General features: G+C 40.9%; 2 protein-coding genes across 3 annotated transcripts; one reads left to right on the top strand and one right to left on the bottom strand.

Moving 5' to 3' along the window:
- On the top strand, positions 217 to 7,244 carry LOC110404239 (borealin-2). 2 transcript variants are annotated; one of them, XM_021408323.1, is made up of 10 exons: positions 217 to 327; positions 918 to 1,046; positions 1,479 to 1,519; positions 1,848 to 1,908; positions 2,514 to 2,581; positions 3,345 to 3,412; positions 4,700 to 4,798; positions 5,838 to 5,970; positions 6,192 to 6,278; positions 7,052 to 7,244. In XM_021408323.1, exons 2-10 carry the CDS (start codon positions 938 to 940, stop codon positions 7,097 to 7,099), a joined length of 714 nt encoding a protein of 237 aa, XP_021263998.1. In that variant the 5' UTR covers positions 217 to 327; positions 918 to 937; the 3' UTR covers positions 7,100 to 7,244. The 2 variants fall into 2 exon arrangements, with proteins under 2 accessions (XP_021263998.1, XP_021263997.1); XM_021408322.1 differs by lacking the exon at positions 217 to 327 and adding an exon at positions 342 to 556.
- Positions 10,095 to 21,003, bottom strand: DNAJA2 (DnaJ heat shock protein family (Hsp40) member A2). Its single transcript, XM_021408315.1, has 9 exons — positions 20,870 to 21,003; positions 18,267 to 18,326; positions 17,113 to 17,336; positions 15,673 to 15,753; positions 15,241 to 15,374; positions 13,475 to 13,671; positions 11,665 to 11,809; positions 11,377 to 11,504; positions 10,095 to 10,866 (listed from the first exon to the last, which is right to left on the bottom strand). The coding sequence occupies exons 1-9, from the start codon at positions 20,945 to 20,947 to the stop codon at positions 10,678 to 10,680; spliced, it is 1,236 nt and encodes a 411-aa protein (XP_021263990.1). The 5' UTR covers positions 20,948 to 21,003; the 3' UTR covers positions 10,095 to 10,677.

The raw sequence follows: 21,716 nt of genomic DNA, 5'->3' as shown, positions 1-21,716 counted from the left end.
AATCCGTGGATTAACGCATGCACTCACGCACCGCTCCAACTCACGGGGTGGCTGGGGTCCTACGCCGGCTGTGGAGCACTGCGCGCTCCGGGCGCTGCCGGCACCGCGCTAACGGAACGCCGCGCGGGAACGGAACGCCACAGAACACCACGGAACGCCCCGGAACGCCCCGGAACGCCATGGAACGCCACGGAACGCCGCACCGCCCGGCTGCCCGCCCCGCCCCGACTCACCCGTCAGACGGAAGCCGGTGAGCGACGCCGCCTTCAGGCGATTCACGCACCCCGGGGGTGTGTCAGCCCGGGAGAGGAGGCGGAGGGAGGGGAGGTGAGAGGAAGGGATGGTGGTGGGGAGGGGGGGAGAAGCCCCCGCTCGTACAAAAGCCTCCGAGCGGAAGCGGCGCGTCCGTCGCGCGGGGTGGCAGCCATGCCCCCGAGGAAGGCCCCGGCCAAGCGGCGCAGCACTGACTCGGGCGTGGAGCGCGACCGCGGGGCCCTCTCTCAGGAGAAGAAGGATCAGCGCATCTCGCTCTTCCTCAGCGATTTCGACCAGCAGGGTAGGATCGGCCGTCCCGCGCCGGGCGGGGTACCCTGAGGCGCCCCGCTGAGGCGGCGGTACCGGTCCTGCCCGCTCGGCGGGGAGGGGCCCGGGGCGCGGCGCCGCGCGGTGTCCCGGGAGGGGCGCGTCGGGGCACCTGAGGCTGCCGCGGGTCACGGCACGGCGGGGCCGGCTCCGGGCCGCGCGGGTACCGCCGCTCCGCGAGGGGGCGCCATGGCGGGCGTCGGGGCAGGGAGCGGCCGCGGGCCGGCCGGCTGGCATCGCTGCCCCTGGGGGCTGCCGTGTGGTACGCGATGTGGCGGTGGTTTTTCTTGGAGGCGGGAAACACGTGTGGCAGTAAAAGCCCGTTTTGTTTACAGCCAAGGAAAGCATCCGGGAAATGAAGAAAGAACTCGATTTGCTCTTGCAAATGGCTGAGAAAGCGTTCATGGTGGAACTGCTGAAGATGCCGACTGCCATCAGAAAGATGAAAAGAAAGGACTTGCTCAGTAAGTGCGTGTGAACGCAGCATTTAATATTGGTGAGCAAAGGAAATGCATAAAATCAAACTGAAGACTCTGAGATCTTGGGTTTACTGTAAGCCTTTGCAGAAGGTGTGTTTAGTGCCTTCCTTGAAAACTACTACCTAAAAGTATTGGCTTCCAGCAGTACAGAGTATTGCTGCTTTGAATTCAGACTGTGTAATATGACAAAACTTTGTATTCTTCTACAGATGAAACATACCGAAATGGCCCAAGATGTTTCTTTATCCTTGTTTTACAGACTGGCCATCCTAAAGGATTTGCTAGCTAAGGTTAACTATTTAGGCAACTGCAATTCCGAATTACATGCTCATTTTCATACTTTCCAACATAAGAACCTGCAGATAATAATTATGCAAGCAACAGTATGTAAACAAGCTATGCTTTCTTATGTTACAGACTTGCAAGAAGGGGAGGAATTGGCCCTTGCTGCTGCAGCGGTGTGTATTTTTAACTTTATCACAGCTTACAGACCAGAAACTTTTCTTTCTGCTGTAAAGATTTCAGACAAATGACTGTTTAGCTGTCTGTTTAAACAGAAGATGACATAAAAAGGCTAGACAGCCAGCCATGGTGCAGCCATGAACGTTACCTAAAGATTTAGGGTCATCTGCTGGGAAAAGTACAGATGCTTCAGAAAAATAAACTGCTGTTCAGCCATTTCTGTCACTTTCTTCCACACCCGTTTGATCTATTGCTTTCTGTAAGACAAAATGTATCTGGTGATCAAAAAATAATGATTTATCATTTTGGATAAACGTCTTACAGACTGACTGTGCTCTAGAAGATGTACCAAATCCAAAACTGACAAGGACCAACAGCAAAAAAGGCAAGCAGCTGTATTATGTAGATTTGCTCTTAAATTTCCTCTTCGTTGTGGTTTGAGCAGAATGTTTGCAAAGTGAATGTTAAGCCTGGAGAACTTTGGAGGGGAAGTGCATAACTAAAAGTATAAGGATCATGTGCTATGCTACTGTTCAAGTGCTCCAAAACATGAGATAAGAGTTCCTGCCCTTTAGATTTATCACTGAAAACAGTGAGAGGAGACAGATTTAAGTGACTTATCAGTGCTCTACAGTATAACAGAAGAGCTCAGAATGTTACAGATTATGCTTCAACTTCTTGTCCTCTAAGGTTTGTAAACAAAATGCCATTCATCTTTATGGTCCAAACCATGCCATAAGAGTGACACATTATTACTTAAATGTAGTTCTGTTTTATCTGGGAGTTAAAGGGTTGTCTAGTTCCTTTTAACTATTCGATGTGTCACCTTGTCTGTGACGGTTTGCTTTGAACTCTGTCCCAGGCAAGCGATCATCACATAGCAGAACTGATACGTAACTGCGGGTGGGTAAAGAGCCATCAAACAAAAAAGTCTGAAGTGATTTATGCTCTTTGTGAGATTTCTTTCTTTTCTTTCTAATGTATTTCTAGTTAAGGTAACTACAATTGTTGAGTATGGAGACGCCAAGTATACATCTGCAAAGAAAATACCTAAAAAAGTAAGTAAATATACTATAAATCAACAACGTAAGAGTTTAATCAATTCTGACCTGCTATGAACCCTGCTATGTGCATTACCAGGCAGGCCAATAGCCTGTTGTCTGTTTGAACAATAAACTGTCTTAAATTCAACTTATATTAAGTTAAGCAAGGCTAATCTGCATAGTAAATGAACTTTATAATAAAATGTTACCTGCACTTCATGTAACTCATTCACACAGAATTGCAAATACTTCCCGATTTGCAAATCAGTCTTGATGGTTTGAGGAACCATCTGAAACACTTCTAGTACTCAACTCTGGGTTAAAATAGACATTTTTCTATATTTGGGTGACGTATGCATCTTATCCACGTTGATCTGTAAACCAGATAGCACAGGCATATTAATTCTACCACCTCAGTCCTGTGCAATGCAGTGCCTCAGCCAAACACTGAAGTATGTGCCAAGAGGACTCAATGAAGACAAAAATTGTATGTGGAGTTACAGGTCTTAATTACAGGAGGGCTACGTGATGGAAAGGTGTATGTTAGAAAAGCTGTTGCTTGTGTTTGTTCATACTGAAGTTCGGTATGGTTTGGCATCAGAAAACTTGAAATGTGTATTTGCAGTTTCTAAAATATGTAAAACAATAAAAAGGAGCACTATGGGGCTTCCCTGTTCCGTTTCAACAGGGAATTCTTACAGTATTTTTTCCTGGAAATATCTACCATGTTGCCTTAAAATGCCATTTCTGTTAACTGCAGTCTAATGCACATTCTCAGGTAACCAAATCAAAATCACTGGTTTCATTGAGCTCTGGTTTGAACAGCAAACTGAACGGTCTTTCTAGGTAAGTCTGACCTTTGATATATAACTTACTTAAAGTGGTAAATACTGCAAAGAATTGCTTTCAAATAAAGTAGCTGAAATTTGAGCCTGATAAAAGCTCTGATAAAGATGCCTTCCATAACCTGTACCAGATGTATTGTGGCAATGTGAACCTTTAACAAAAAAAAAAAGCACGTCTAGCTGACAGAAAGATGTAGTTCTCTCACTTACTGAAGGGTGTCCAGTTCTGAATCTGTTACCAGTACAGACCACCAAACAATACTTCATGGAAGAGAGCACATAAGGGAAACATCTTTGTTTCTTCTTGTTATGAGTAATGAACTGTTGTGTAATAATTGTCCCCTAAGACATAGCTGAAAGGAAGTTATCATTAGCAGGGAAATAGATGCTTGCAAAAACACCTTCATGCTACTTACAATGAGCCATATTTAAGTCTCACCATAAAGTCTAATGAATTAAAATAAATGAATGAATAAAAATCAGTGGATATATCTGTGTGGAAAAGCTTTTTGAGATGCTCCTGTTCCAGTGTACATACCTGAATCCGCTGCCATTTATTTGGGTACATTCAAATTGTATTCAGAGAAAAACAATTGAAATAGTATCAGTATTTAATGTGCCTAAAAGAAATTGAAGTCTTAGCCACATATAATTATTTTCTTGAATTGGGATTTTAGAGTTTGTCTCGATGAAACTACTGGAGGTTGCTTTGCCTGAGAAGTCTAGCTTTTCAGGCTTTGAAGAATGCATTTATTCAAGTACAGTTATGGTGGGCCAAAATTATGCCTTTAGTCTTCAAAATAGGAGTGGGAAAAGAGAGGCAAGAGCAGAGGTAAATTCTGTCATCAGAATTTCTGTGAACCAAGCTAAAGCCCCAAAACATAAAAATAATAAATTGTTCTCTAGATTCAGGTCAGCCATATGTAACAAATGTCCTAAGAGCTGAACTAGTAAAATGAAATCTTGCTGAAAAAGAAACTTCCCAAGATAATCTCTGTACACTGAAACAAAGTTGTGGATGATCCCTGAATTATCCCCACATCAGGTATTGCAGCTGTCCCTGATCTACTAATACGACTACACCTTTCATTCCCCTGTCACGTTAGGTTCCAGCATATCATGGAATCTACTTAAGGGGGGCTTTTTCACTGTATATAAACTAGACATGTTATGGAACACTTCTAACATTCTCTAATTCACCATCCATTTTCATCTAAGCGAGAACTTTCTCAAAAGAAATAGATGAGGAGGCAATTAAAACAAATCACTACTTGTATTATTTTTTTAGATCTGTTTACTCTTCCACAAGTGTGAATGAGGCTGTTAAGACTCTTGCCTCTGACTGCAGTGCCACAAATATCAAAGCCACGCCAAAAGTATCTAAAAGGTAAGGAGAACCAAGACAGTGCACATCAATCTAGATGTAATAGATCTTCATAGTCTGCCACTAGACTTGGTAGTGGGGATGTGAACCAGTCGTATCTCCTGCTTTGAGCGTGGGTGTTAGCAACTGTTTTAATGGAGGCAACAGGATGCAGTGTCATAACTAAGCCAGTTTCTTTTTTTTCCTTTAAAAAATACCAAACATTAATAGAGTCTAAATTCTACTCCCTTCCACTGTTGTTTAAAGGTATAGTTTACAGTTTAAGCTACCTTTCAGAGCCTAAGCTTCATTAAAATGTGACCATGTTTAAAAATAAATTGATAATCATTTACTTCCTTTTTCAGCAGTTTAGGTTTTCAGTTATTTTCCGTAAGACAACAGTTTAGTTTTGGCAGAAGTCAGCAGCTGAACTACGTAAGGGTGGGGGGAAGAGAGGGGAGAGTCAAAGATCTTGAAGAATCGAAGATCTTTATAACTGACTGGGTCAAGAAACCAACATGTTGCTTAGTTTCACCTTGGCTTACTACAAATGTCAGAGGCTTATTGCCACATAGAAAATGTCCAAATCCTGCCTTTAAAAAAAAAAAGTGGAGGAATCTTGTACATATGACATTCTCTGTACCTTTGAGAGGTAACAGCTTTAGAATATCCTGCTATCTCCCTCTGAAGTGGACAGATACTCTGCAAGTCTTATCTTAAGCCCCAGGGCACAGTTTGCTCTTTCCAAAACTGTTCTGTCACTGTTCATATCAGGGAGTGGATATTCTTGTTACTGAGAGGTCCAAATGTCAGCTTGCTCACTGGCCTATAACACAGGCCTAGAAAGCTACTGTAGTTTCATGGTCAAGAAATATTACCTAGTATTGCTAGTAAATGCTGCCATGGGTTAGATTTCCTGCAGTCCTCTGGCAGCACTAAAAAAAAAGTAAACAAGATGGCCTTTTTCTTAGGTATGTTTGCTACCAAGTGCAGTAGCTTCATGCACAAAAATCTGCAGAATATAGGAAGCTAATCTTATAGTAACATTTTACTTGTATTCTAGTGCTGGACTACAACAAGCTGTCTCAAGAACTATACCTACCAGTGAAAGAGTTCAAGGCATGATACTAAGAAGTAAATCGGTACCCCAAGATAAAACTGTTCCATTTGTAAACATTCCTTTGGCTGATGGACAGGTATCAAACTCTTCCTTTAAAAAAAATTCTAAAATACTTACAGTAGTTCAACTGTGAATTGTCTAATACAAATAGCTCTTGCTGTCCCTATGTGAGCTGCTAAACAAAAGGAAGAACGGTTAGTAATGTTTTGCAGTGTAGCAGGGGCAGCACATCGTTTTCAGAGCTGACTGTGCAAATATGAACTGTCAGTTTTTAAAACTATTTCTCTTCATGTTTAGACACTCTGTATGGCTGGTGGAGACCTCCGTAACATTGATGTTCAACTCCTAAATCGAGATACAGTACAGCATATTCATAACCTAGTGGTAAGCTTAAACCAGTAGACTTGCATGCAAACATTCCAGCACATAGTCCTACATTTTCATGCGAGAGAAATGTTATGGATGCCAATTCTAACTGTGTATTTCTTCTGAGGTTAAGCCTAAGTTGGCTGGCAGAAGCTGGAAAGAGAAATAGGGTGAGGGAGGAACAGGGAGGGGACAACTGCTCTACACAGATAAATGTGTAGAACAGTACTTACAGAAACATGTACAGTTCAGTAATTGCCTGGAGGAAAACAGAAGAACTTTTCCTCCTAGATTGCTCCAGTGCACAAATTGCCATACATTATCCTATTCACAAAGGCCTACAAAATTACAGCTAAGTTTCAGTTCTTAAAATCTGTTCTTTGTCCATTATTGAATAAGAACTACTGTTAATTCTCTGCAGTATTTGAATGTTAACTACCTTACTTCTAGCTCAAGCAAGTAAACTGTTTTGAAAAAAAGTTGAACAGAACTTTGTAACACATACTGCCTAACGTTCTTAGAGTCACGCATACCTAGAGCTTTTGGTTGAATTAATCTGTAGCAATAGGTAAATATCTAGACAATGAGTGATATCAATCAGGTAAGTCTTGCAGGTGGAAGTATTTGAATGTAGCTGTAATAAGGTGTGGAAGTCAAACTTTGTAACAGTGTATCTGCCTCTGTAAGCAGAGAGCAGGGGTATACTTACTGCATGTTCAGCAACTAATTTTTCTATTTCTTCTAAGCTCTGCTTGATAGCTTGAACTAAAATGAATTTTCTTCATCCTTAGAGTGAGCTGACTGTATTATGTGGAAAGGCTACTGCTAAGTCAAGTTAATGGAACTGTCTTTTGACAACAGAATACTCACGGCTGCTCTTACTTTCCTCCTCTGAAGTGTTCAGAGAATGTCTACACTGTCTTAATAAAGCTGTATACTGCTGAATAAATATACATATATTTTACATAAAAGCTTACAATTTGATCTATGTATTCAGTTTTCCTTTTCTCTGTAAAGGACATAAATGCCGAAGAAAATAATTGTACTGTTCCAACTTTGCAAAAGCCTTTAGCTAGCATTTCAGCTCAGTTCACAGTAAAAGGGAAAATAATACCTTGATATAGCAAACAAGATTTAAGGCCTAAGCAACACTTGTCTACAAGTGCCACAACTAGAAGTGGGAAGCAATTTAATGTTACAGTTTACATTGTTCCTGGCATGCATGGAAGAATTACTGTTTTACTACTGGTTTGCTATTACTATTCATGTTTGGTATTCCCCAGTGGCTGTCTCTATAGATTTTACTTAGACCTTAAGCTGAAGCACAAGTTTTTAAATTCTTCAATAGAACTTTAAGATACGCAGCTTTAGTTTTCTGGTAACACAGATATAAATCAAACACAGAAATAAACTAAATTATTTCTAGTCTTATGTTGTGATATAACTCACAAGATGACTAGTAGGAACTCAGATTTCCTCTGAAACTTCTTTTTGAGTAACTGGTAGGAAAGGCTTTCGACATTTTTCCAAGTAAAAGATGACCATTATTCCTTAAGCATTTCTTTAACTTGAGAATATTCCTGACTTTTAGTCTGCTAGCAGTGATTTCAGTGTTTTCACTGTGATAAGACAGCATGGAAGACTTACTTTTAAAATTTGAAGCATAGACTAGCTTTAACAGTTTTTCTTCTGTCTCCACAAACTTCTAACCCTTATTTCACTTCTTAAAAGAAGTCACAAGTTTCAACTAAGGAAAAAGAGAGCAATTTCTAGGACATGGAAGACTAAGTTTATCTGAATTATCCTAAATTGATGAGAGCATCACGTCAACTTGGTATCAATTTTGATTATTGATGACAAACTGGTATTTCAACATGAATGATTTAACTGTTCCCTCCTATACTACACCAATGCATGCACCACTGCAGGGCAGTACATGATGGCAGTATTCTGCAATTTCTGGAAAAAGTATAGTGTTGAATATAGCTTTGAAAAACAATACAATGCACAGCTGTGGATCTTGGAGGGGTTTGGGTATGAAGGTAGTGGTACCTATTACCAAACTAGCTCCTGTTCTTTAATCAGGCCTGCTCTAGTTGAAATATCTCATGAATTTTAACTTAGACTTTTTTTTTTGTGAAGGAAAGGCTATTAAGAGCTAGGGAAGTGTTTCTGGGCCCTGACAGCAGCCAAACTCACAAGCTGTGCACTTCTTCAGTGATGCAGGACTTCTTAACTGATTGATACTCTTATCACCAAGGTAGGAAGCACTACCTCTGACCTACACGTCACATTGCACCATTTATGACAAAGAACACGCAACTACCCTTTCATTTTTCATAGGACAAGCACATTAGCCCACTTAAAGTATCAGTAGCTACAGTAAAGCAATATAGTTTAGCAGGAAACTAAACAAGATTACTGACTGCAGTATTGTGTTACTAATAAGTTTAGTACTGAAGCCAAGACCGTATAGATTTTAAATTTATGTGTGGCTTTTACTACACTAAAACTTTGTAGAACAGAAAAGGAGATGTACAGAATAAAGGTAATTCTGGAAATATGGTCAGATTCTACCTTCAGGAGCCTAAATTAAATAAATGGATCTTAACTAATCCATACTACATACAATGATCAAATCTACATCCTCCCCCCCTTCCCTGCAATATGCTATCTAAAAAATTACAGTGAATCCCTCCTTCTACCCTCCATCCCCACTCCAACCCCCTCCACCAAAAAAAAAAAATTAAGGAGAAATACAAATTTAGGGTACATACTCTACTCGTTTAGAGGTAAATCTGAAGACTAGTACTTGAAAACGTTAGACAAGGATGTTAATTATCAACTAATACAGCTCAAGATGATGGATTTCTTGGTGAAAGGCATCAGAAGGATCACTATGTAACCATGACTTCATGAAAAACCAACCTGAAGTTTTGTTAAGAGAAAACAAAGCTGCACTCCATGACTTGCAACAGTATAAATCAATGCTGAAGTGCCAGCCAGTGTTTATTCTTGCTTTAGTTTAAAATCCACATTTAGCAATGCTCCTATGCCATCACCTACTCAAGTACAGGGAAAGCTTTGGAGCATCTCCGTCCCACCTCACTCACTGATAAGAAGTCAACAATTATCTGACAAGCTATTAAGTCACACTTGAGATTTGTAAAGAAAAGTGGGAGTATCTTTCAACTTCCGCTCAATGTGGGAGAGGAACTACACTGTAACAAACTGGCGAACAGCAACTCACGCACAGTTGCCTAATACTAACAAAATAAGATAGCTGTACCTGATAATTATTTAAGGTCACATATTTTTAAAACCAATTAAATGCATATAAAAAGGAATAGGACTGAAACTGGGAAAATTAAAGGTCTTAGTAGTTAGAAAAAATTCAAACTACTGAAAAACTAATAAAATTGACAACATTTAGTATGTCTTGAGGTCAAAAATATTTGTGAAGTACAACGCTAATCATCACTTTACAAACGACGTTAATGCAATTACAAGTTGCCAGGCATGTATATTTTTTAAAGACACTTAGCATGGGATTTAATCATCTTCATTTCAGATGTTTCTAACGTTTTGATGGCAGACTGAAGTCTTTGTACTTTCTCTATATAAAGGGGACACGGCTGTGGCCTTCCCCTACCCAAATAGTTGTACCACCGCCTAGGAAAAGATTTATACAGAGCACACAGTTCTTAAACTGCAAGCTGGTCTTAAAGGAGCTTCAGCCTCCCTCTGTTTTTAAGTGTCCACCTCTTTATAGTCAGTTGGTACACAACATGGTCAGAACCACTACAAAAGTAAGAGTTACAAGGCAAAAATAAATATATTATACACCAACTGCTTTTATTTATTTCAGAAACCGTTCACAAGATGGTAGAAAAAACTTACAACCACTTCTAATTTAGTCTTCCATTGTTCCCAGTCAGCTCTAAACCCATTATGTGCAAAGCCCATTTACCATGCATCTAGATGACAGATACAGGCTATGAAATTCTTTATTCTACTTGTAGCAGCTTATGCAGGTGCAGCCAAATACCAAGCCTCAGGACAAATTGTACACAAACTTTACAATGTAGAATTTGAATTTAAAATATGAAACTTAAAATCTACACAAAACTGGTAAAAATCAAGCACAGATACGAGGACAAACTTAAAACCCATGTGAAAAGGAGTCTCGTCTTCCTTTCAAGTGCTTTATTCTGCTACACAGTCAAAATGAAGATGTAAGCTTTGTGGTTAGTTTAAATTACACTCTGTAGATACTATAGACCAATTTAAAAGTTACACATACAGCAATAGATGTCCATTGGTTCATCTGGATTACTTATACAATCCAGTTGGATTGTTGAAAACAAGTCAGGCAAAATTTGAAAGAAAATCCTTGTGCAACTTTTTAGACAAATGTTTACTGATGGGCACACTGTACCCCAGGTCCATGATGGCTGCTCTCTTCATCAGAACTATCATTATAAGCTTCACGTCTCTGGCCACCACCTGAACCACGAGTGGTATCAAATTCCTGAAGATCTACCTCTTCTGCATCACCAATTACATTAGGAAATTCTGGTCTAGCAGGCAGAAGATCTTCAAGTTCCTGCCCCAAAAAAAAGAATTGCATTCAGTACCGCATCTCCAACTTCTAAACAAAGTGATGACTTCCCCACAACTTCATGACTCCTCCTTGGAGCAAGTTTGGTTTGGAAGCCAAAACTCGTCTAAGCCCTGAAGTGCACAACTCGTTTAAGAGTAACCGAAGTATCTGCAATAACTGGAAGACAAATTAAGAAAAAAACTCCACACATTATCAAAGTGCAATCAGTAAATACAGTTGCACTCTGAAAACTTACTACATGGTCACAGGAAGATTCTTGCTCCCGTTCTCATCTACCCCAGATCCACATAGCTTTTAAAAACAGGTTGCAGAAACCTATGCTTCAGTATGTATTTTCAAGTTATATGTTGCCTATGAACAATGTTAATAGAACAATTTAATTGTACTTCAAATTTAAGCATTACAAAGTAAGCACAGGGGGGCTAATACACAAGCACCTTGCACACACTTGTCCAGTAAGACTACCATGTTTATGCTCAAAAGACTACTTACTGAAAGCTTCTCTTGGCTAATCCAGTTATTTTCAGGAAACTGAACGTCAAATTTAATGTAAAGATCCCCCTTCTCAAAAGGATTGCGATACTGTGGCATTCCTTCACCTCTGACTACACGGACACAACCTGTAATTACAAGAAATAATCTGTAGAACACTACTTTAGAAAAATCTTGTCCTACCCAATTCTCTAGCCTGGGTTCAGGTAAAAGCATAACAAGAACAGAATTAAATGTTCAAGAATAACAAAAGCACAGTCAAAGGAGTTCTTATCCAGTTAAGCTTACCTGGTTCGATGACTTTTCCAGGAGGATATTTAACCACAATTTGACGCCCATCAAGGTGCTTAAATGTGAACTGGAATCCACACAGTGCTTCAACAAGTCCTATCTTGTGCGTCATATGCAAATCATTCCCATCCCTTTGGAACACCTGAAAGGCAGAAACAGGAGGTATCTTTTCTAGTACTACAATTGTATCCTCACAAGACTAATCATTTAGAGTTTATTATGGTTCCTAAAACTTCATGTCAGAGCTATCTTAACACATCTTGGAAGTTTGTATGACATGTTTGTAAGGCACAAGATATCACAAACCACACTACATCCCAAGATGGAAGGTTCAAATTACCAAAAAGGTAGCCTGTAAAGCAGCAGTGCTCCTTTACCCCAAGGATCTTTCACAAAAATCAGGCTATAAACGAAAATCTCGGGACTGTTTGACACTACTTCCCCTACATCAGCGTACAAAATTGCATTTTTGTTTCTCAACATCTATCGTAGTTGCACATATCTTCTTCAGCTAGCTACCTGTTGAGCAGGGTTTTCATCAGTTTAGTCCACAGCTATCTTAAGAGATCTTTAAGCCATACCACTTTGGATTTTTAATCAGAATACACATAAGTTTGTCCACTGGTAGACCGCCAAAGGCGTTACTTCCTCTCCCTTCTTTCCCACCTCAAGGGAGATTTTAAGAACACAAAAAACTTGATTGCATATCAGTCTAATTCTACTCACTACTAGGACACAACGTTTCAGTATTTTTCAGAATAGTTAATGCTGTAAAACCAAATACAGTTCATTAGAAGATTAAGATAGAAATGGTATCTATCATACGGATTTTCATGCTGTTATGCACATCTGTTTTGTATGTGTACAGTGTTCTCCCTTATCAAAAACAAAGAACCAAATAACTGATGCTGTGTTTCACCCAGTATTATAGTAGAAGAATGCATAAGGCTATATATAAGTCTTGACAAAATAGCTGTCCTCTGCACAGCACTGAAAAGCTTACAAATTTTCAGATACTTAATAGCTGATAAGAACTTAGAAATTTGTACCTAATGCAATTATTTGAGGCAACAGAATGCTTTTTTTACACTATCATTCCATTTAACAGTTTTCTCCTTCACAGTAAATCACAGAAAGTTTTTCTTACTCCTTCATAGTAATAACTGGGCTTTTTCAAGTAAAACATTTTTTAAAAAGTCATCTCAACTTTGATTTAACAGAGGTTTAGGGCAGAAAAAGGTCATTTGCAATGTTTAATTCAGAAGTGCAGTGTGTATACACTAGAATAGAATGAGCATGAACCTTTAACAAGCTAATATAAAGCAATCTTGTTTCTTAGTGTTTTATTAAATGAACTAGTAATAATATCAGTATTCTGTGTTAGATTTTCAGAACCCAACAGCAGCAGACACAGAAAGCACCATCTCTGCGGTGCCATGCCACAAGACATGAATAAAATCAACACCTTGCATTGTTAGTGCAACATGCAAAGTAGATTGAAGTTAATATCTTGAACAGCTCTTCACACTGACTAAATCTAGCAAAGTCATCGTGAGCTCACTTGAGAAAGTTAATGATCATTAGCATGAATAAGCACCAAAATCTGCATGTCCTCTGGCTACAGACTTGGAAATAATGGCTAACAAATAAAGCCACGTTACTTGCTACAGAACTATTAAAAGCTATTTACCATCTCTCCCAGAGGTGCAACTATATGAATTACTTTAAAGTGAGCAGCCATTTACATCATTTAAATATTAAAAGATTGTAACAAAATTCATTTGAAGTATAAACTCAAAAGTATTACCTCATTCTCCTTTTCTTGGAGTAAGAGGACAATATCACCCGGTTCCACACCTGGAGCCTGATCTGCTTCTCCACTGAATGTAATTCTTTGCCCATGTTTCATGCCTTTGTCTACATGGACTTCAAGTATTTTTACCTCTTTGATCACCTTTTTCCCTTCACATTTTTTACAGCGGTCTTTTTCATTAATTACTTCACCTAAAGACACAAATTTTGAGTTCAGAGATTTACACAACTGCACACAACTCCAAAGGGGGAAAAAAGCTATTTTAAAGAAAGTTGAATAACATATTCAACAGAACCAGTCATTTAGATGTTGCTTTATGCATTTCTCACAAGGAGAAAGCCAGGCTCAACTTACTTTACTTGGGAGAAGGAGAAGAAAAAACAAAAAGGGAACACAAAGTAGATGTGTAAGCTTCCAAGCTGTTTAATCAAGAATCTTCAAAAGAAGATTTTGGAGAAGACAGACAAAACAAAAGACAAGGTTTGCGGCTTGCATTGTTCCTTAGGTCCAAATTCAACTCCAGTATCCTTACCATTCAACTTCTCTTTAAAATAAAAAAGCGCCAACTTTTAAATTCTTTGTTACGTTGCAGGATAATTGCTATAAAAGAAGGGGTAAACCTAAAACCAAACTGAAGCATCTACTCTCCCGTAGAAGTTTCAATACAAATTTCATACTACTTCACTGAATTTTGGAAGCTTAGTTCCATTCTGTTAACAACAGTGAAAGAAAGACTATTGAGAGAGCCCCATTTTGCAATATTTCACCACAACACTGAAGTATTACATAAATACAGCCAGTAAAACTAGAGAGTTTTACATACAGTGGGGAGAAGACAGCTGGTCAAATCAGCTTCATACAACGGCAATATATATTGTCCCACAGAAATTATCTAAAATGGCCAGGCACATAAGATTCCACTTTCATACTACTCTGACAGTGAATAGTTTTTCATATTGTTTGTCACCTCTAGCAATGCAAGTACTTTTTCCAGCAAACTGAAGGATAATTATACAGAACAGCTTACATTCTCTGTTCTACCCAGTGAAACTACATATTCGAATTGTGAAAATAAGATGTTCAGAAGCATCATTTTTAAAATATTTCAACGAAATACAGCTCTTTGTAATTTCAGGTACTGTCAAGAGCAAGGCTATCTACAAGGCAGCATCACTACTCTGCAAATTGCAGAAGTTTCAGAAAGGATTCGCACAAAGTACAGATCATGTAATGATCTTACTCCCCCAAACACAACAAATTCAGCAAAGGGTATCTTAGTAATTTTTTTTTTTTGAGCTTAAAGTCCAACTTCAGGTTTTTAGTTTTAACCTAAACCTGTCCTTAGAGAAGAAGACTGCAAGAAAAAAAACAACTTCTAAAACTCCCGAAATCTTGGTCTCTCTTTAATGGAAGAGTAATAGCAACAAGCAAAATTCACGTCTAAGTCTACAAAACAAAACAAACAACCACCACCAAGTAACACACACACAAAAAAACCTCACCACAATTAATCCCTATTGTTCAAGCTTTCCGATTATCTTTCAGCATTCTAGACATTAAGACTTGATGCTGCTCTACATAAAATGTCTTCTTCACACAGGGACCAGACACCTAACTGATAAGATGGGGGAAAAGCACTCCTAGATGAGATGCAATTCACTATGATAGAAGCTATCCAGGAGTTCTTCCAAACACACAAGATAAATATTTACATATTTATATTTATAAGTGCCTTGCGAAATACAGAAGAGCTGGCCTACCTTCTCCATTGCAGTCAGAGCATACAGACTGCATCTGCTGAACCATTCCAGGAGCCAGCTGTCTGATCATGATACGTACACCTCTACCCCGACAAGCATTACATTTCTGAACAGCTCCAGCCTTCCCTCCTTGACTAGAATAGAAAGTACCAGTTGCATTAAAACCAAGCCTTTCAGAAACATACGACAGAATATTTACAGCAGTACGTTAACGTGCCTGATTGCACTGCCAATGAGTCAGGTGTCCCTGCTGGCAAACACAAACAATCCCTTGAGTAGTTTAAATCCCATGAAATTACAATTAAACTATTTTCCAGTCTGAGAACAGACTCCAGTAAGTTAAATACTGATGAAGATCTGACAAAGAAGATGCTTCACTATATCATGTATCAACAAAGCAACCAGAGAATTCAGAAGCAGAACCGAACTTACCCATTACATGCACTACAAAGGACATTCTTGCTAAGTTGTAGTTTTGTTGTCTTTCCATTATATAAATCTTCTAAAGAGACTCTGCAAAATAAAGCATTTTCTCCTGCGTTATCATTTAACAATATCCTTTCTCCACATAATTAAAATATTTGCCTAGGACAAGTTGTAGAAAAACAGTTCTTCATAATGACTAAATCTGCTGTTAATTTTTTTTTTAAAAGCACTACTGTGGCTTTTACAAGGAATCATTAAAAACCATTCCATACATATGAATACACAGATACAGCCCTGAACATAACTTAAGAGAGAAGCTATGATGTAACTGGCAGAAACAAACACAGATCAGTTGGGTTTCTCCATAGGAAACAAGCTAACATAGCACATTGTTTCATTACATAGTCACATTTGATCTTTTAGTTTTCTTTTTCAAAGAATTTCTACCAAGGAAGTGAGATGCCCTTCTCTCTCTAGATCATCTTGGAGGTACTTAGAGCATACATACACAAGAATATATACTTACTACTGTACTTTCCACTGGAAAGCACAAGATACTGGGGGAGAGAAGGACACCAACATGTCCCCTGGGCTATATAATTCTTTACATTTGTTCATTTTTAGATGCCCTTGAATACATGAGCAAATTCTAATAACCTTAATGTATTGACAGACGTCTATGAACACAGTTTCTCCAAGTTCATGTTAGCAGACAGAAGTTTCAACTTGAAGTATATTAAACTAGAAAAAGTTGCCTAGCATTAGCATTTACAAATAAAAACAAAACCAAAGCAAATTAGTAACACAGTATACAGTACTGGCTGCTAAACTAAGCAAGCAAATAGAAGTAACCAGACTATGCATGGTTTGCCAACCATAGAAAAGATGCAGCCTTAAGGAAGTTTGAACAGAGCTGCCTAGCAGGCAAAAAGCCAGTCATAGCTGCAAGCAAAGAACAGTCAGATGTGCCATTCAAGCATGTTGTCAACATGGTTTTTTTTTTTTGTTTTTTTTTGTTTTAAATTCGGACTTTCCCAATAATTACATAGTTTATACTTCTAGATAGTAAGCTATTAATGCATGTTAGCTAAAATCTTTCAGGAGCATTAGTACCTCTGCTTTCCTAAGAGTCCAGCTGTTACACAATACTTGTTTATGTAATGCAATTTCAGATTAGAACTTCCAAATACAACTGAGAAGCAAAACCAAGAAAATAACATTAACTAGTAGTCAGGCAAATCAAGGTATCACACAGCCTACACGATTAACTACTTATTGAAAATAAGATAACTGCTTTCTGGACTACACATGACACACAGCTCTGAAAAGGAGGTGCAGACTGCAAAATCTCACCTGGGAAGCACACCAAGAATATAAACTAGCAGAGTTGAGCACTGATAAAGAAAACTTGAAAATTAATACAGATTTCAGCATTAAGATACTTACTTGAGAGGATGCATCATATCTTCTCCTCTTCTTCTACCATTACGACTTCTACTCTGACCACCCATGAAATTGAACAATCCACCACCAAAGATGTGGGAGAAAATATCGTCCATTCCGCTGCTTCCGCCACTACCTTCTCGAAGGCCCTGTTCTCCATATCTATCATATAACTCACGTTTCTCTGGATTTGACAGTACTTCATAGGCAAAGCTTATTTCTTTAAACTAGAAGAAGGACAGAATCACATCAATGCGTGACAATTTTTAACTAAGGGAGACTTTTGCTACAGTTCCCTGCCCAGCATGAACACCTGACCAGGATGGTACATAACATAGCCTTTTCCACCCTCATTCTAGTAAGAGAGAGGAAGGCAGATTTAGGCATAGTTGTGTTACATCACGCTTTACCATAAAACATGACATTTTATTGCAGATAACCACTGACTTGCTTTTTGGGCCTAGCACAGGACAATCTTACAAACAAGTAAAAAATACACAATATTGCAGTAGTCAACAGGCAAAAAAAAAAGTTATACACATGACAAAGACTGCCAGACTTGTTAGGCACTTAAGTTGCTCAACTGATTGCCTATTTTAAAATGCATATCAACATGTTTGTCCACAAAACAAAGTTTATGTTTTCATAGTCACTCCTGTTCACTTCTAAGCAATCATGAGAACTTTGACAGGGATAATCAACGGAGTCAACTTTTTTTAATTGCTATTAGTACTACATATCTGATCCAAACTTCTCAGATATGTGATGTGCTTTACGCTGCAGTTTCAAGTCCCTCCGCAAATACCTTTTTTTCCAAAAAGTATGGGCCCAGAAAACAGACTATCTATCTTTTTCAAATACCTATGTAGCTAGATGTCAATGTCAGCTGACACCATCTTGGCAGATGAAGAGAGGCAATTCTTTTAGCATTACCTTCTCAACCAATTTGACTTAACTGCTGCATTCTGTCAAGAAGTATGCTCTGACATTGGGAAGTAGAGAAGGCATTCTTCCTTCTCATAGCTCTCACTGTTTTTGAACAATCTTTAACACCAAGCCCCCAACACTTCTATTCAGACCCTTAGATGCTATTGAAATAGCAAACTTCAGGAGTTTAAACAACAAAAAAAACCTCACAAAAACAAAACAAGTCTTACTTTGTCACCTGCGTTTGGATTCTTATCGGGATGGTATTCCTTGGCCAGCTTTCTATAAGCCTAGTTAAAAGAGATACAAAATTAGTTTTGATTTTGAGTCATCTGTTCCTTTCTGAGAAACTCAAGTAGTCTTCCAGGAAGAAAGAAAATCCTAATAAAATGAGAAAATGAGTGTTTTGAAATCAGTCATGCATCAGTGGGGCATATAATTCTGATTTTACTACGTCACTTCAATCACAGCAAGACATTAACAACAAAATGGCTGCCTCAGCTTCTCACCCAACTCTATCAGACACTAATCCAAAAAAAATCATTTTAAATTTTTTCCTCATCTACCAATAATGAAAAATTTAATCTCACATTGAGCCAAGTATGAGTTACATGTGCAGAATGTACAGATCACCACTTTTATTTCATTGTTCCAAAACAGTACACAGAATGGCCACATCACCTAAAAAGATATTTCAATATGCTTTTTTTTGACCAGTGCTTTGGTTCTTAGGACCACGACCTTTTCTATAGCAGTACTCCATCACTTTTGTTTCTAGCTTAGAGGATCAAAGCAAGCAACAAGACTTTTTCTACAATTTGAGTATTTGACCACAACTTCTCCCTCACCCCACCTCAATCTCTCCCAATAACTGTCCCATGACAGTTAACAGAAATGACTCAAATGACATTCTTGTGAAGTTTTAAACATATAAAAAAATGCTACAGTGATATAATTTGAATCAGCTGAAACAATCAAATTCTTTGAGTAGATATGAAATTAGCTCTGTTTCTGTAGAGCTGAGCATTTAAATTCCCTCTTTGAAACTACAGCTCTAGGAGAGCTTTACATCTGGTAAAATTCCTTTTCTGTATGTGCAGTTACTGGTCTTTACTGATTATCTTGAAGTATTTTGCACTTTAAAAAATTAATAAAACAAAGCAGAACGTTGATATCAGAAGCAGAACGTTCTACAATGCAACAAGAGTAAAGAGCAAAAGTCACAGGTCTCACAGTACAAACTACCCATCAATAACAAAGCTTAATCTTTCATCAACTTGAATATTCTATAATAAAAATGTTTTTTCCTAATATTTTTAAGCATTGAAATCAAGGAAAAAATAAACAAACTGAAAACCTATGTATCATCTTGTCAGCTAAAAAGGATTTTGTGTAGTGATGGCTAATGAAAAGAGTTCATGTCTTCGCTTATAGCAGCACAGCAGTTTAGAGCAATCCTTAAGATCACCCATGGCCCCAAAGCAAGCAACCTCTTTTCAATTAATGAAAAACAGATCCAGAATCAAGGCTATGTGGACACCTACCATACTTTCAATATAAGTTAGTTTAACTAACCATTGTCAAAGACTGTTTTCCTCCTGCTTCTTAGTGAAGCCATTATCCATTTCTTTTTACTTTTCTCTGCTTTCATACCTGATATTAAAATATCAGATTAATGAAGCATCCGCATGACCTTTCAGTGAGGATAAGAGGAACAAACTCAATGCTGCAGGCAGTTGGAACCTTTACATTCCATGACAAGCGTAACATACAGCAATGAATACAGAGCAGCAGAGGTCACTGAGTAAAAGACCGCTGGAAGTTCTTCATTCGTATAGGAGAGAAGACACCTTTAAGAGACTTCAGTAGGGAAAAAAACAGCGCCCGATGGTGTTTGCCAGCCTCCTACCACCTTCCATTAACACTATTTCAACATTGCTACTGCCTATCCCTGCACAAATTAAGCTACCGCGTGCATGCTGGGTAACGCGGTTGTTCATAGCAGCACCACCCATCAGCGGAAGCAGGTCACTGCTGGTAAACTTGCTTGTTAATTTTCCTCCCTCCCGTATAAACGGTATTTAATTTCTTTTAGGAAAGCAAAACAAAAAAAAAAGTGGTTCATATCCTACGTAATGAAATGCCTGCGGTACGTTGTTATACCGATGACCTGGCTCCAGGTTTTCTCCTCGCCCCTTTATTACCTCGCTTTGGTGCTCCCCGCCTGGCAGGGACCGAACTCGAGCAAACCGAAACCCCGCAGGGCCCACACGTGGGGCAGACAATGGGCGGCCGCAGCCCCGCGCCGCTTCACGCCGATCCCCGTCCGAGGAGCCCCCGCCCGTCGCGAGCCGCGCTCGGGTGCGCAGGGTGGCGGGAGGCGGAGGCCGCCCACGGCCATCGCAGGGATCTCACCGCCGGGCCGCGGGGCGCACGGCGGGGCCCGGCTGCTCCCCGGTCTCGCCCTCCCCTGCCGCCCGGGGCCTGCCCAAGGCCTACCCGGCTCCGCAGCCGCCCGCCCGCAGGCGAGGCGCGGACGGGCCCTCGGCGCGGCCTACGCGCTGCCGCCGGGCTGAGGCGGTACCGGGCGCCTCTCCCTCCCCACACGCAAGCTCAGGCCGCGCGGCGAGACCCGGCCCGGCCCCACCGCCCGTAGGCCGTGCCGCTCCCGCCCCAGCCCGGGGCCTGCCCTCGGCCCGGCCCGCTCGCCTCCCGCCGGCCCTCGCTCGCCGCACGCCGCCCCGCGGGGCCCTGCCCGGCGCCCGACCCGCCCCCGCCCCGCAGAGCTGCCGCCCGCCGTCCCCGGGCGCCGGCTGCCGCTCCTCCGCCGCACCTTCTTGAGCTCGTTGTCGGAGGCCCCGGGCGGCACGCCCAGGATGTCGTACAGCTTCGTGTCGGCCACGTTCGCCATGGCGGCAGCGGGCGGCAGGCGCGGGCCGGAGAGGGCCGAGGGGCGGCGAGGGCGAGACCGGGAGCAGGACGAACGCCGCTGCGACGTCACGCGCAGACGCCCCGACGTCACCACGCCGCGACGCGGGAGGAGCCCGCCCCTCTTCGCCCTTCCGCGACGCCCCGCCCCTTCGGCCCACTTCGGGCGCCTGACCCAGTTCCCGCGCAGGGCTGTGGGAGGCGCTGCGCGCGGGGGAGCTCGCGCTGCGGCTCGTGGCGGCCGCGCGCCGCGGGCGGGAAGCGGCTGTGAGGGACGAGCGGGCGGGCCGCGCCTCTCCGGGCAACCGGCGCTCTGGAGCGTTCTATGTGGAAGCTGTGACTTCAGCTTTCCCCGTGTCGCTCCGAAACCCGACACTGCAGTGCCTGTGCACCTGCCTCTCCACAGGTGACTGTGCCTTGCTCCTGAAGCGCGTCTCTGAGGGCTCCTCGTGTTGTGTGACCTCAAACACCAACGGATTTTTCTTCAGGAGTGTATTACTGAGGCATCAGTGGTTATAAATAACACGGGAACCCATCTGCTCTGTGTTTTTCATGTTTTGCTCTGCTTCTGGGATCTTAAAAAAGCACTAGTTGCTATGCTAGGCCTGAAGTGGTGCAGAGAAGTGAGTTGTGCTGGAGTGATGCTAAGGCCATGGCAAGGCACTGCTTTCAGATGACAAATAAAGTCCTTCTCCTGCCTAATTAGAGCCTTGGCCCTCAAGCCTGGCCAGGAGTGCGGCTTCTCCAGCCTT

Source organism: Numida meleagris, chromosome 10 (genome assembly GCF_002078875.1).
Source record: "Numida meleagris isolate 19003 breed g44 Domestic line chromosome 10, NumMel1.0, whole genome shotgun sequence".
Lineage (NCBI taxonomy): Eukaryota > Metazoa > Chordata > Aves > Galliformes > Numididae > Numida > Numida meleagris.
Note: the sequence above shows the minus strand (reverse complement) of the source record. Positions and strands in the feature narration are given on the sequence as shown.